The following is a 16,245-nucleotide window of genomic DNA, read 5'->3' as shown; positions in this document are numbered from 1 at the left end:
ATTTTTTTTGGTTGGTAAGAAAGTAGTCTCATGTTCACCAAGGCTGCTTAAAATTAAAATGATTAAAAATACAGCCAAAACACAAAAGCAATCACAGATTTTTTTAAAACTACATTCAAATCATTGGTGCTCAAAAACATTTAGTATTGTCAATGTTAAAAACAGCTGCTTACTGCTGAAGTGCTGTTTAATATTTTATTCTTAAAAAAATCTTAATCTTAATTTTTCTGTGGCATTGTTCTCAGGATTCTTTGATGAAGAGAAAAATTTGATGAAAAGAACAGCATTTATTGAATGAAATGTCTTTACGGTCACTTTTGATTCATTTAAAATGTACCCTACCTGAATAAAAGTATTCATTTCTTAAAATATATATGTATATTTACAGACCCCAATGGTAATGGCAAATACAGTAAAGCTGAATGTACAGCTATTTGTAATGGAGACACATCTTCTAGGCAAGTCTACACAACTACAAGTGGGCACGAATAAAAATATCAAGGGAAAATTAATTAAATGCAAAAGCAATAGAGTAAATTTTAAAAGGCCAAATCACAATCCTAACACAAATCCACTATGCAATGTTCATACCGTGCACCATTTTCTCTGTTGAGTGAGGCATTAAAACAGCAAAATGAAACTTATGAGATTACACTACAGCAAGCAGCATTTATCAGTTTTAAGAGCTTTTTATCAGTTTTAAATATTTCCTCAAATAGGGAGAAACACACACACTCTCTCCCTGAAGGTTCAACGTCATACCATTAGTTCCAGCACTCACCTCAATAGGGTATTCATCCTTCATGGGGCAGTTGAGATGGTTTCCAAGGTGCTCATCTCCTTCCTCTTGCTCAGGTGAGTCAGACGGCTCTGGAGGAGGGGGCGAATGAGGCCGAGTTCGAGGGGAGGCACCCCCTGCACTGGCCTGGTCCCGTTCGACCAGGAGGGTGATGGTGGGGGAGGTGCCAGTAAGCAGCGCTACTGCCTGGTCATGTCTGGCCTCTGTCATGTCTACACCATTGATCTGGAGCGACAGCCAAACACCAGATGATCAGAGAAGGCCAATATGCCCAGAACAGGCATATGAAAGCCCCTTGTGCTGAGCTTGTTATGTCTTATGGGCTCTTTAATTACTATATGCAGCATTTCATTTAGCTAGGTTTTCAAGGAACGTTCGAGTCCTGTACAGGACTGATCTGGATAATGTGACAGCTAAATCAGAGCTCTCTCATGCATTCAAAGAGAAAGTGATTTCCACTTCACTTACATATACTTGGTTTTAAAACCTGGGTTCTCAGTGAAAAATCATGCATTAAATCAAAACGTTGAGACACATTTAACCAGGGAAGTGAAGAGAGGAATGTGCAATAGGAGAAAGAGGAAATGATGGAGACGCTTTATGTAGCAAGATCACGTAGTGTGTTAGAGAGAGTATAAAAAGAGCAGCCTCAAGAAGACCGTGACCAAACTCTACGACAGCTTGTCATATTTAAATGTATTCTAGCTATATCTCATATACTTTGATAAGAGGACCTTGCACTCATAAAAAGTGAGCTTAGTTCAGGACAAATTACAGTTATAATGGTAACATGTACTAAAGCAATAAAACACCTTTTAAAATGCCATGTAAACACTTTAGTTTCACTGAAATAGTATCAGTCTGGTTTTTGCTAACAGATCTGTATGTGAGTGTAACATGGCTTTGTCCAACATCTTAACATGTTAATCAAACTACAAAAGGGCTCGGGATTGATCTGATATACAACCTGCATTTAATCCTTCAAATATTGGATTATGCATCATGTCATCTATCATCTATCACCTGGACAGATAGAGACTGTAACCTGACTACATAAAAACTTGTCGTAACTCCATTATAACTTTGTATATAAAAGTACTACTGATTCATCAAATTAGCTAATGCCTTAACTACTACCCTTTAACTATGGGTCTTTAAATACTACCCTTTAATTATGATCTGGCTTATGTCTTGACACCATATGTTGTTTAGAAACTGAGTCCTAATGCTGCTGCATTTTTACGTTCACAAAGACTGTATAATATTTGAGATCCTCTTTGTAAAGCCAAGGGGTGTGGCCTAACCTGTCCTGCTTACCATGTGAGGGAAGACTATTCTTGATTTCTGGTTACTTTGTTCAGCAGTAAGAAGTTCCAACATGGTGCCAAACAGAGAGGTCAGCACTGACCATTCAGTACCGGCGCTTACCACAGGGTGACAGAAGGGCAGCTGCTAGGGTAACACATGCAGTTACCATGACAGCAGGCCCACAAAACAAGTCAAAAACCTCCCATCACCACACCCGACATCAAGCAGGCAAGAAGTGTGTTAGTGAAAACCCATGCAAGGACAGAGGGAGAAGCAGCAAAATCTCCAAAAAAAGAGAGGGCTTAAGGGAGACAGAACAGTTATTATTATAATTGTTATAATGCTGAGTCTCAATACAAGGCTACTAGGAGAGAAGTTCACAAGTACACACTTCATCGTTTCATGGTCTTTATGTGCCACATTTTAATATATGGGAAGACGAAAGAGTTGAAAACTACGTAAATGAGTCTCTCTCTTGCAAAACTATGATATGGTTTCAGAAGACTTAGAATGCAGCCCATGATTGTATGGATTACTTTCATGGCATTGTTTAGTATTTTGGAGCTTGAAAGACCCTGGTAATCATTCCTGTTTTGTATGGAAAATAAGCGTCAAAAAGGTGCTAAGCACATTCCAAGGAACAAATTCTGACAGGTTTTTTTTTTTTTTAAATGGCACGAAGTTGAGTAAATGATAACATTTACTATTTTCTGAGTGAACTATCCTTTTAAATCTAAATTAAACTAATAAACTACATTAACTAGAAAGAGAGACTGTATGAGAGATGGATGAACTCACTGATATGACCCTGTCTCCCACGTGCAGGATATTGTCTCTGTGAGCAGCTCCTCCTTCAGCAATACGAGAGATGAAGATTGCCTGAGAGAAAAGCAGAAAAACACAGCCAATGATATCATCATCTTAATACAAGTTTCTGAAGGAACTTTCCTATACATACCAAGGATGCATTTATTTGACCAAAAATACATTGAAAAGCACTATTTTGAAATGAATATAACTGTCTTCTAAAATAATACACAAGGAACATTCACAAGGAAATTATAGATTTTTTTTTATATAATATAGAGCTATCACTCATGGCAAGAAAAAAATGAAAAATATAGAAAAAGTAAACATAGTAAATAGTAGCTAACCAAACTATATAAAACAACAAAAGAAAAAAAGTTTATCCTTGAATTAAATGTTTTTTTTTTTAACTAAATCAGGTCTCATTTGATTAACACTCTTTTCATAAGAATCAAAAGAAAAGTAAAGAGTCCTAGGAGAGTTTCACAAAGAATTAAAAACAGGTAATACTCTTGTAGTAAAACAATGCTAGTATCTCTTGCAGTGCTATATCAGCTGCTGACTTGAGCTGGCTTCAACAGAGTTCAGTGCTCCTATACAGCTGTTAAGAGCTAGTCCAGTATGCTGGTGTAACATGCTGCATTGCCTCAAGCCTCTAGAACAGAAATCCCTGTCAATCTTCAAGCAACAACTGAAAACTCATCTCTTTCGACATTACTTGACTTCATCCTAAACAAAAAAAAAACCACTTTCTTGTTATTTATTCATTCCCTTGGGAGCTTGTACTTATTTGAACAATGCCTGAGACTTGGTGTTACGAGCACTTCGTCTGTCTGATTGCCTCTTCAAGATGAATCGCTTTATGCATTCCGCAATTGTAAGTCGCTTTGGATAAAAGCATCTGCAAAATGACTAAATGTAAAATATAGAAATGATCCTGCTGACCTTAGCTTAAAACGACCTGCTTTGCTTTAAATGGTGTATTATATGGGCTTATTTAAAACTCTAAATGTGTAATTCAGACTATGTAGTATTAAAAGAACAAACCATTATGACCTTCAAGGCCACTTTATTCTTCAAAAACAAATCTGAACAGTTTAACAGATACACAGTCTGCAAACAGCCTTTGTCAGCACTTTCACAGTATGTTCTCTAAAATTGTGATCAGAACGTTTCATGCCAAAGACTCAAAGCAGCAAAGAGACCAGCAGACAAGACAGTGAGATCTACTTGTTAGTAAAAAACAAGTACAAATGTCAAGCAGAAGGACAAAAACGTGACTTACAATTACTCAGCATAGAGTGTGTGCATGTGCTAATGTGTGACTGTGTCTCCTTCGTGAAAGTGGTGCAAAAATGTCAGAAAGATAGAGGGCAGTATGATGCTTGTCTGCAGCGGAGATCCAAAAATACTTCATCCCCTGCCATCCGATAATCTACTGGCCATATCAGGTGTCAGTCCCTGTAATTCTAATCATTGCCATCTCGGTCAGCCATCCTAGAGGTGCTAAGAAGCATCATGCAGAATTCTTCTGCTAAACATGTTAAACATATGGAGAGAACGGATGACATGTCCTGACTTCCTTAAACCACACTGAACAACCTGACACCGAGGCAAAGAATACACCATTAAATATTCACTACAAGGCAAGTCACGAGTATATGCAAGAGCGTCTTGTGTTTACCGTGTCTCCCACTCGGTACGGGGTTGACCCTTTCCCTCCAGCAATGCTGAAACCTAAACCTTTATCGTTGCGGACAAGACAAGTGGCTAGTTGCAGCATCGGTCCAGCACTGACAGCAGGAGAGGCAGGGTCCAGGAGGAAAGGCAGCCCACTGGACCGTCTCTCCCGGGGAAAATAATCATCTTCTGGTCTCAGTGGCGTGGTGGTGATTGCGTTTTCTGGTTCAACCATGCGTTCTCGCAGAATGGTCATAACCACAGCCGCCCCCGAGTTGCGCAAGGCCTCAACAGCTGTGTGATGCTCTGCTCCATGCAGGTCTACTCTGTTCACCTGAGAGAGCGAATGCAAGGATTGAGGATTTAAAGCAGCTTGAATGACTGGTTCTGAATGGGGCAACTCAAATGAGAAAATGAAAACAGATGCTCACATCAAGAAGTTTGTCTCCCACTTTGACCCCAGCACGAGCTGCAGGGCCCTCTTCTGACACTCTAGAGATGAAAATACCCTGAAAAGGACATATACAGTACATTAAAACAACCCACACACACAGGCATTTACTGAAACTCATCTATTGTGTTAAAGCCCATTGAAATGTACCTCGTCGTCACCCTTATAGGGTGTAGATCCTTTCCCCCCTGCTATGCTGATGCCTAACCCACCGGTCTGCCTCAGGATAGTCATGGTCAGCTACAGATGAAGCAGAGAGATCAGAAATTCACGGACAAAAGCAGAACGAAATACTTCAAAACGTTTGCTATAATATGCACGGCTTTACTCACAAAACAAAAAACAAATAAAAAAGTTTTCATGCAGTACATGCTTGTTTAGAAAGGAAGTATTTATAATATGAATGACTGCATCCATGTTCAGACAGATCAAATATTTTGTCCCAACCAGCCTTCTTTCCTTGATGTACACACAATGCATTCATTTACATATATTAAAAAATTAAATGCATCTAATTTATGGATTATTGGACAACCTTTTTATATTCAGACATGCATTTAAAAACCAAGTTGAAACATAACACAGATGCCCAAAACCTCTGACTGCGTTTGTCTATTTATTGAAGCAGTTTGGGAATGTGACCGATTAAGTGGTTTACCTACAACTTTTTAATCTTTGGAGTGAAAAATTCAACATTACAGGATTATAAAAAGAACTGGTTTGAAATGTACACGATGCACAGTTAAGGCATGATTCAGGAATACGCCAGACGGCTACGATTTTGTAAATTGTTACAGAGAAAAACTGGGCATCATAGACTTAACAACTGGAAAAAAAAGTCTGTGCCCAACAAATATTATGCAGTTTTAATTTTTGCACACTGGCTCTGACTTTTTGCAGCTACCATTGACTTACCCAGACCGTAAATCAGGTCAAATGTAGAAAACTCCAGGGAAATGTATTGTAAGGTATTCCAGCCTTTACTCACACTGGACAGTTTATATGTACAAACACTAGTGCTGTCAAATGATTAATCCCATCCAAAATAAAAGTTTTTGTTTGCATAATATATGTACTGAGCGTGTACTGTGTATATTTATTATGTAAATATAAATACACACAAATACCGTATATACTTAATATTTAAACATTTATATTCTTATATTATATATAAATAGAGAAAATAAATAGAGAATTTTTCTTATACATGCATGTGTTTGTATTTACATAATAAATATACACATACACACATATTATCTAAACAAAAACATTTATTTTGGATGCGATTAATCGTTTGACAGGACTAACAAACACCATACAAAATGTACGTTGATCTATTCTATACAGAAAGTTTGTTTACATGCACATCTTTTATGTTAATGTTCAACGGGTCACACAAGTCGGTTGTGCATGTAAGCAATCAATGAATCGCAAGTAGACAATTTCCTTATAAGATTAATGTGATGAATGAAATAGGCCAGTAAGATTTTGTTTTAATGTTTTTGGATTCTTTGAGGAACAGAATGCTCAAAAGAACAGCATTTATTTGAATTAGAAATTTTTGTAACATTATAAAAGTCTTTACTGTTCCTTTTTGAGTTTAATGCATCTTTGCTGAAGTCTTACTGACTTCAAACTATAGTGTATATAAAATTATTAACACCAAGAACAAAGTTGCTCCAAGAATCAGCGAAAGACATTTGATAGAGCCAAATTCAACTACTTTAACACTATATTTACTACTTTTCATATATAACATTATACATTTTATCAAAAAGTCAAAAGTCTGAAAAATCAAGGAAAGGAGGCCAGCATTGCTGGGACAGGACACAAAGATCTGTTTGATTAATGCAGACTGTATAAAGAACACATGCTCAAGTTTGAACATCACCGCTCTCAAAACTTGCACTGATTCAAGTTTTGCAGATTAATGGCAAAAGACTCCACATCTAGTTCAATGCTACTGAACATTGTACTGTAACACATTCATGGCCTAAAAAAAGGCTGAAGCCAATTCAATTCATAGTTATTTGTCCTTTTTTGATAATAACAACATGAGATAACAGAAAACCTAATATCAACAGTTCAACCGAGCATAATTTAATCTTAAACCACTTAACATTTGTATTGACTGATTAAGTGATGGCACACGTCACCAAACAGTCACACCGTGACATACCCAATAGTCACAAAATGAATGGGAGGGGTGGTGAACTTTTTTGTGGGATGGACTAGATGTGGTTGATTCTACAGCAGCAGCCATGCAAAGTGGGTATAGTGAGTGGGTAGATGGGAAAAAACAATACTCAAGTGAAGAGAAGAGAACGATGTTCTTGGACGATGAAATCTTTAGAGACGTACAGCCCTTTGTGTGACTAATATGAATAAATGCTCAGGTTCAGGCATATTCAACAAAGTGGAAAGTAATTATCTTATTTGGTCAAATAAAAAAAAATAGTACTATCCATTCATTAAAATACAAAAAAGAAAAATAAATCTAAATGACTTTGTGCTTCTCGTATACATGGATCTAACGTGAAAACTGTAAATTCATGGCATTCAGCTTTTAATGTTGTCTTTTCTAAAAGTTTTGTAAACATTATTTTATTGTTATTTGTTTATCTATTAATATTAATTAATGTGTTTATTATTATTATTTATTTATTGAGTCTAACAAGGGGTAGGATGGGTTGAGGTCGGTTTTAAATTTGTACAGCTGCTTTTTGTTTTGTACTACTGTTCCACAAAATAAAACTTAAACAGTTGTTAACAAAAAAAAATAATGTATGACTTTATGAAAATAACTGACCTCCGCATTATTGTGATATATCAGAGAGGGCATCAACACTGTTGAAATTAGTTGCATGATTGTATTTACATATGTTTATATTGCACTTTGAAAAAGAAACAAACAATAATTTGGTGGGTTTTGGTTCTGGAGAACCACAAATCTTACTCCATCTGACTTACGTGCAATTATAGAATTGACAGATTTTAGGGGAACCCGGAACATCAGTCATACGTATGCATATATTTTTACATGGCAAGTAACAAATGGAAATAATTTCATTACGGAACTATAAACAACTACTTTTGTGGGTATTTTCATTTCAATCAGACAACACAAAGACACTTGTAATATGATGCAGCAAAAGATAAATAAAAGTTTCCACTAGCTTATATGTGCTCCTTGCTCCTAGGTGGCAGAACCTGACAAGAGGGGTAGGCGGTGGAAAAGGAGGAAGAAAAACAAGAAAACAACAGAAAAACAGGTGGCAGACAGTAATAGAACCTAGTTTGGAGAAAAGCATGGTAATGGAAACACAATGTTTCTTTCAAATTTAAGGGCAATTTTTAAGATGAAAAATATAGTTTATGAGATGCTTTTGATAACCACAGAAAATGCTTTGGTCCATAGACTTACATTTTAACTTCATTACTGCAAAATCTTAACTTAAAAAAATATATATATTTTTTTTTCTAAAAGTACTCAACCCAGAATATTCTTCAGCTAACATGCACCATGACCATTTTCTTCTCCAAACACTAAGATCTATTATAGCTGTGACTTATAAGTAAATGTTAGTCAGCAATTTCCCTAGCCATTCGGTGTGGATTAATGAAGGAATTTTGTGGTGGGTTGTGATTGCCTGAACTGCAGGTGAACGATGAGTGAGTAAATAAATGAATGAATGAATGATCAAAAGAGGGAGAGAGCGGGAGTTTGGGCGGAAAGAGAGTAGGTACAGACCTCTTCCTCCTCAATTCGAGCAGGCTCAATCAGGAGATTATTGACTTGATCAAATGACACCCCCTGTTAGGACAGGAACCAGCGAGAAGGCATGCAGATTAGTCAGGCCAAAATAAAACAAAAAAACAGAAGCTGTATGACAGGAAATTAAAATAAATTGAACAAACATTCACACAGGTGACCGAATGACAGACACACCTCCAAATGCACACACCCACAGTAAAGACAGGGCGCTTCCAAAACCACCACATATACAGCAAACAACACTGACCTACACACAAAGAGCTATAAAACAGCACAGCTCAATTCTTAGACTGCATTCAGCAAGCAGATTCAGCTCATGAAATAAAAGGTCCATTATCTGAAAAGGCTTGCTATTCATATAGTGTCTGTACAGTCACATCACACTTTACAAAGGAAGTCTAAAATGTTTAGCAATTTAAAAAGACTTGACAGGGAAATCAAAACAACCAACTGTCTGGATTAAGCAACCCAAGTTACAGGTTGTCAGTATTAACCCCAGACAAATCACTAGCGTGTCAATGCTATAAAACACAGATATTTTTTTTTCAAACTGAAAACATGCACACACAAGTCCTGCACAAGCATTCCTCAGCCACTCGTTCACCCAGTCATGGAGACCACACACACACACACACACACACACACTCACACACACTCACACGCACCTTCCTGACCACGTTCAAAATATTTTAAACCAGATATATATAAATCTTGGCTTCAAAGATTAATTTTAAATTTGTATAGCTGAATTAAATCATATTATATAGAATTCAATGAATGATTGCAAAGCATTATGTTGCATGTTTGTAGGAAATAAATTCTCACTATCGGTGGTTGTTACATTTTTTAAATATTTGCTACCAGTAAACCCCTAAAGTGTTCATACAATCTTTCTGGTTAAAGTATGTATTTTAAAGACCGAATGAGAGTCCTCGTATTTCTACACAATAATAATTTTAGAAAAAAAACAAAAAACTTTGATGTGAAGTTCAGGTATAATTTAAAATGATCAGCAAACAGACAGTTGTGGAAAAGGTGGGCAAAGAGGGCAGTGTGCACCGATTTCCCCAGGCAACAGAGACAGCAAATGATACGATGAGAAGCAAGAGCACTGCTCAATGCGGTGGAGTCAAGCCGTGGAGGAGCAGCTAAACATAGCCAAAGGGTGGGGCAAAACAAGTGGAAGCTTTTTCATTTGAGGTTCTGTCTTTTCAAAGGAAGAAGCCATCTTAAAACAAGCATTTATCATTCAGACAAAGAGTCTAAGATATCTATGGCATACTTTGCATGCTGCCAATATTCATGCCAACGACACAATGGCTCTGATACCACGAATGAAGCTGAATGAACAAATATTGTCACAGCGGGGTCTAAAAGTGTGAGACAACAAACTAAAACAAAAGTGGGACGAATCAAAAGACATTCTGAACTTTTCTGCACAGTACTGTTCAAAAGGTCAGAGGTCAGAAAGAATTAATATATCATTTCATCAAAAGAGACAGGAGAGACTAGTAGAATGATCATGTGACACTAAAAACTGGAGTAATGGGCTGCTGAAAATTCAGATTTGCCATTTTTCAGTTAAAAAAAAATAAAATTACAATATTACTATATTACTGTAATTTAAAATTGCAATAACATTCCACAAAAATCCTGTTTTTACTGAGTTTTTGTTCAAATAAATGCAGCCTCAGTGAGCCTAGGAGACTTCTACTAACCTCAAACTTTTGAACAGTATTATAAATAAAATTCTGCTAATAATATAATCTTGCATTTAAAAATTTGCATTGAATTTTAAAAATGTAAAACGGACAAAATTACACAAGGGGTCTCAAACTTTTAGCGCTGTATTTTGAATTTCTTAGACTGAAAAAATTTTGCACTCTCCACTATGATGTGTGATTATGGTCAAACAACTCCACTTAAACCCTCAGACAATATAAATTGATTTCACCAACTTTCAGTTAAGTAACCAGGATTTCGCACACCACTGCTTCAAGAAGTGAGACCTTCTTACCTTCACTGGTTGCAGGGACGAGTTCATCTGACTCAGTCTGCTGTCTTCTAGCTCAGCTGCTTCTAGTCTTTGCTGAAAGGGGGTATTGACTGTTACTTCTCCCTCATCCTCCTCGTCCTCCTCACCATCCCTCTCGTCCTCAGGGGTGTGAGCAGTAGGTGAGAGGCCGTCATGACTGAAGCCTTGCAGCAGGGCGGCGACAGTCTCTGGTTTGGGCAGCTTGGTGATCTTGAAGTGCTTTTTGTAGTGTGGTGTGTCTTTACGTATGAGCCGCTGTTTCTCTGCAAGAAAAGGCGGCGTTCGAAAGTCCTCATCGCTCCTTTCAGTGTCTTCATTTTCATCTTCTTCCTCATCACCGCCACGGATAATGGGCTCTTCAGCAAAGTGCACAGTAGGCTGCGAAGGCAAGAAAAATGGTTTACCAATGCAGTGACAGAATCATTATTGTTCAGAATCAAGGAAAAAAAACTGAAGGACTTTGTGAAACAAATTGCAACATACTCACACAAACCAAAACATTATCTTTACAGTAGCTTGCACATGTACAATAGTGGTCACAGTTACATTCAAGGATGTGCTGAAAATACTTCATACATACCTCAGTATACTCCACCTCCATCTCATCCAGCTCCTCCTCCTCTTGACCATGACTATCATTAATCTCCACCCCTGTACTGTTTACACCCCGCTTCTCTTCATGAGAAGTGGCAGAGGCGGTGCTACTGGACGCCTGAGAATCATGACTTTGATTGGACAGCCCACTCAACCGTTTTTCCTATGAAAAACCATAATACATAATCAATGGAAAAAAAACTGAGCAGTTTGTATCTAATATTTAAATAATTATTAAAAAACAGTTTGTATGTAATATAAAAAAATAATTTACTGACATAATATTTAAATAATAAATAAAATGAAAACAATTTTAAAAAAAAAATCTCTCTCTCTCCCTCTCATATATATACATACATACATACATACATATATATACAGTTGGGCAAAAAAGTATTTAGTCAGCCACCAATTGTGCAAGTTCTCCCACTTAAAAAGATGAGAGAGGCCTGTAATTTTCATCATAGGTACACTTCAACTATGAGAGACAGAATGGGGGGAAAGAATCCAGGAAATCACATTGTTGGATTTTTAATGAATTAATTGGTAAATTCCTCGGTAAAATAAGTATTTGGTCACCTACAAACAAGCAAGATTTCTGGCTCTCACAGACCTGTAACTTCTTTCAGAGGCTCCTCTGTCCGCCACTCGTTACCTGTATTAATGGCACCTGTTTGAACTCATTATCAGTATAAAAGACACCTGTCCACAACCTCAAATAGTCACACTCCAAACTCCACTATGGCCAAGACCAAAGAGCTGTCGAAGGACACCAGAAACACAATTGTAGACCTGCACCAGGCTGGGAAGACTGAATCTGCAATAGGCAAGCAGCTTGGTGTGAAGAAATCAACTGTGGGAGCAATTATTAGAAAATGGAAGACATACAAGACCACTGATAATCTCCCTCGATCTGGGGCTCCACGCAAGATCTCACCCCGTGGGGTCAAAATGATCACAAGGATGGTGAACAAAAATCCCAGAACCACACGGGGGGACCTAGTGAATGACCTGCAGAGAGCTGGGACCAAAGTAACAAAGGCTACCATCAGTAACACACTATGCCGCCAGGGACTCAAATCCTGCAGTGCCAGACGTGTCCCCCTGCTTAAGCCAGTACATGTCCGGGCCCGTCTGAAGTTTGCTAGAGAGCATTTGGATGATCCAGAAGAGGATTGGGAGAATGTCATATGGTCAGATGAAACCAAAATAGAACTTTTCGGTAAAAACTCAACTCGTCGTGTTTGGAGGAGAAAGAATGCTGAGTTGCATCCAAAGAACACCATACCTACTGTGAAGCATGGGGGTGGAAACATCATGCTTTGGGGCTGTTTTTCTGCAAAGGGACCAGGACGACTGATCCATGTAAAGGAAAGAATGAATGGGGCCATGTATCGTGAGATTTTGAGTGAAAACCTCCTTCCATCAGCAAGGGCATTGAAGATGAAACGTGGCTGGGTCTTTCAGCATGACAATGATCCCAAACACACTGCCCGGGCAACAAAGGAGTGGCTTCGTAAGAAGCATTTCAAGGTCCTGGAGTGGCCTAGCCAGTCTCCAGATCTCAACCCCATAGAAAATCTTTGGAGGGAGTTGAAAGTCTGTGTTGCCCAGCGACAGCCCCAAAACATCACTGCTCTAGAGGAGATCTGCATGGAGGAATGGGCCAAAATACCAGCAACAGTTTATGAAAACCTTGTGAAGACTTACAGAAAAGTTTGAGCTCTGTCATTGCCAACAAAGGGTATATAACAAAGTATTGGGATGAACTTTTGTTATTGACCAAATACTTATTTTCCACCATAATTTCCTAATAAATTCTTTAAAAATCCTACAATGTGATTTCCTGGATTCTTTCCCCCCATTCTGTCTCTCATAGTTGAAGTGTACCTATGATGAAAATTACAGGCCTCTCTCATCTTTTTAAGTGGGAGAACTTGCACAATTGGTGGCTGACTAAATATTTTTTAGCCCAACTGTGTGTGTGTGTGTGTGTGTGTGTGTGTGTGTGTGTGTGTGTGTGTGTGTGTGTGTGTGTGTATATATATATATATATATATATATATATATATATATATATATATATATATATATGCACAAGCAGGAAAATATAGTACCATTTTCTCGTATGAATATCTTTTCAAATATAATGTGATTTTTACAACAAAGCCCATCTTAGTCAATCTTATCCTAAGAGACATAAAATTTGTCGTCGTCAGTTTATGTGAACAGCAATACATTTATTCATGCCTGGAATCTTGATAGTTTGCCTTGTAAACTAATTGTATAAAATTACTGTATTTAGTAAGTTGCATCTGAATATAATTTGCATTATTTATAAACATTATAAACACATTTTAGTTCCCCATATTCCACAAAGAAATTCTTTCAAGGTAACAGTATAGAGAACAATAGTATTAAATATAAGTATAAAATTAACAAACTGCATTGTCATTCGTAATAAACAAGTCGTGGCACATTTTAGATGATAAAAACGTGACATATTTTGCAAAATATGGTATAATATCAGTGCACCATAGTTCTACAAATAAACTGATTCTGTGCATTTATTTCCATTCAAAATGATGGAAACTAAAAGAAGCACTTTTGGACCTAAAACAAAAAGGAAAAAAAAACAAAACAAGAAAAACAAAAATAAAACAAAACAATTGTGCCTTTGTTTGAATTTACCTCAGAGTCCGGGGACTCCAGATCCTCATCTGGCTTGGCTGTATAAGCCTCATTTCTTCTGGCTTCAATGACATTCTTCATTACCTTCAACTCACTGGGATGTGGAGTGGCTCTCCTCTGAAGACCCTGCTGCTTCACATATACAGCAAGAGTGTTAGCGCATGTAAACAATTTCATGTAAACAGTTGTGCAGGAATCATAAACATCCTGTACACATCTCTACGCTCACCCTCTTATCTGCTGCAGTCTCCTCATCTTCCTCTTCGTGTTTGGAGTCATCCTGGAAGTGAATGACCGATACCCTGTTCAAATTAGTGTCTGTGGGCCAGGTTTCATCGACGCTCCTGTCCAGTAGATTCTCTGCAAAGCGTATTACAAAATATTGCATTATGATGCGTGTCCTAGATTCACTGTGTGTAGTCTCAGCCTCGGACAGCATGGGCACAAACCAGCCACGGTCCTCTTTGTAGTGACTTTAAATGCACTTTTTCAAACAAAAAGAACACCACAGCATAATTTAGTTGAATTTTTCAGTCAAATGGTCTGTTCCTGACTAAGCAGCTCTAAGTCAAACTATCTACTAAGTAGGGTAGACATTTAGCCATTTAGTCAAAAGTCTGGCAATGCAAAGCCTCTTTGGGTGTGACATAACAGCTCCATTCACAAGGACGGCGGAGTGTCTTACCAAGGCTAGATGAGGGTTGCTGAGGCAGCAGGTAGCAGGTGAGAACTTTTTCCCCTGTCCGCTCATCGTCCTCTGTCTGGAACTTCAGCATGGGCTGAGATTGGTTCTCTGCCAGCCACATGGCCTTCAGGTTCAGATTGGCCAATGTGAATGGTAAATTCTGTAACCTGGGACAGAGAGCAATAGATGCAGAAACTTCAGCTGGTAGCAATTCTTATGGTCACTCTGACATCCAAAACCTGTGATACAGAGAATGCATTTTCACCTGTTGCCTGCTACATCCAGCACGTGTAATTCTGTTGCATTGGCCAGCTCAGCGGGTAGTTTACCCAAACTGTTATCTCTGAGCGAGAGCACGTTCAGGCTGACACAACCTCCTAGTTCTGCTGGCACGCTGCTCAAGCGGTTACGGTCCACATTCAAGTTGGTCAACTTCTTCAGCTTCCCAAGTGAGCGAGGGAGGGACTGAAAGAGAAAGTTTTCACAATAGGCTCTGCTCTGACACGTCTGCTTTCCTCTTGAAATTTGGTAATGCATTCCTGCTAATATTGTTAGGATTAATTGTGATTACTCATTTCTAAGTAATTTACAGCAAAATAATATGGAAGATTTACTTAAAATATAACCTGATGCTCCAAAATCAGTGTCACAGAATTAGAAGGTGCAGAAACCAAATAAAGCCAGGCATAACTGAGATCAGGTGGTGCAGGTTGCGTACCTGGAGAAGGTTCTCCGTCAACATAAGCTCTGTCAGGTTCTCACACACGCCAATAGAGTCTGTGAGATGCACTAAGCGGTTCTGGTTCACTTTCAGAATGGACAACTTCTTAAGTGAACCTGTTGAGAAAGACAAATTTCATGGATGTCTTGAGTAAGTACAAAAACAACTGTAGTCATATGCCGCCGCCCCCCCCCCCCCCCAAAAAAAACCATTAACCTTAAATTTATGACATAGGATTACCTAAGCCTGCTAACACTAGGGGGCAGTGTTGTGATTCTCTAATTAATAAAAACATTTCTCATCTCAACTTTAAACATTGACTATGACCATAAAAAAGTAGTAAACAAAAAGTATAAAAAGTTCTAATTTAGAAAATTTTACATTATTAAAGGTGTATCTTACTGTCCTGAAAGAAACCAAATATTTTAACATTTCTGTTGTAACCTGATTGGAACTTTGACACCAGAGGATTCAAAATTTGCCGCTGGCTAATCATAAGACTCACAAGTCACATGTGTAACTAAATGCCTACACCTTGTGAGCAAATAAGGTATCAGACTGAATGCAAGTGAGACCATTTTGGTTGTCACCTTACAGTGCTGACTGATTTTAGACTGGGCAGCACTTAGTTTTCAATAAGATGATTCAGAGTTTATGGTGAAGGCAGGACAACATGTTTATTTTAACAGCCATGTCTCT

At 38.0% G+C, this 16,245-nt stretch overlaps 1 protein-coding gene across 10 annotated transcripts in view; it reads right to left on the bottom strand.

The window, feature by feature from the left end:
* LOC306876063 (protein scribble homolog) overlaps positions 1-16,245 on the bottom strand; it is a 95,460-nt gene that overhangs the window by 27,306 nt on the left and 51,909 nt on the right. For all 10 annotated transcript variants that reach the window (XM_079426966.1, XM_079426965.1, XM_079426971.1 and 7 more), the window contains exons 9-21: positions 15,544-15,662; positions 15,091-15,290; positions 14,826-14,992; positions 14,370-14,500; positions 14,141-14,272; positions 11,436-11,612; positions 10,838-11,233; positions 8,797-8,859; positions 5,196-5,285; positions 5,026-5,103; positions 4,599-4,928; positions 2,906-2,986; positions 782-1,024 (exon numbers count right to left, since the gene is read on the bottom strand). In XM_079426966.1, the coding sequence (XP_079283092.1) occupies positions 782-1,024; positions 2,906-2,986; positions 4,599-4,928; positions 5,026-5,103; positions 5,196-5,285; positions 8,797-8,859; positions 10,838-11,233; positions 11,436-11,612; positions 14,141-14,272; positions 14,370-14,500; positions 14,826-14,992; positions 15,091-15,290; positions 15,544-15,662 (2,207 nt within the window). The remainder of the gene's footprint in view (positions 1-781; positions 1,025-2,905; positions 2,987-4,598; positions 4,929-5,025; positions 5,104-5,195; positions 5,286-8,796; positions 8,860-10,837; positions 11,234-11,435; positions 11,613-14,140; positions 14,273-14,369; positions 14,501-14,825; positions 14,993-15,090; positions 15,291-15,543; positions 15,663-16,245) is intronic.

This window comes from Barbus barbus, assembly GCF_936440315.1.
Source record: "Barbus barbus genome assembly, chromosome: 1".
Classification (NCBI taxonomy): domain Eukaryota; kingdom Metazoa; phylum Chordata; class Actinopteri; order Cypriniformes; family Cyprinidae; genus Barbus; species Barbus barbus.
Note: the sequence above shows the minus strand (reverse complement) of the source record. Positions and strands in the feature narration are given on the sequence as shown.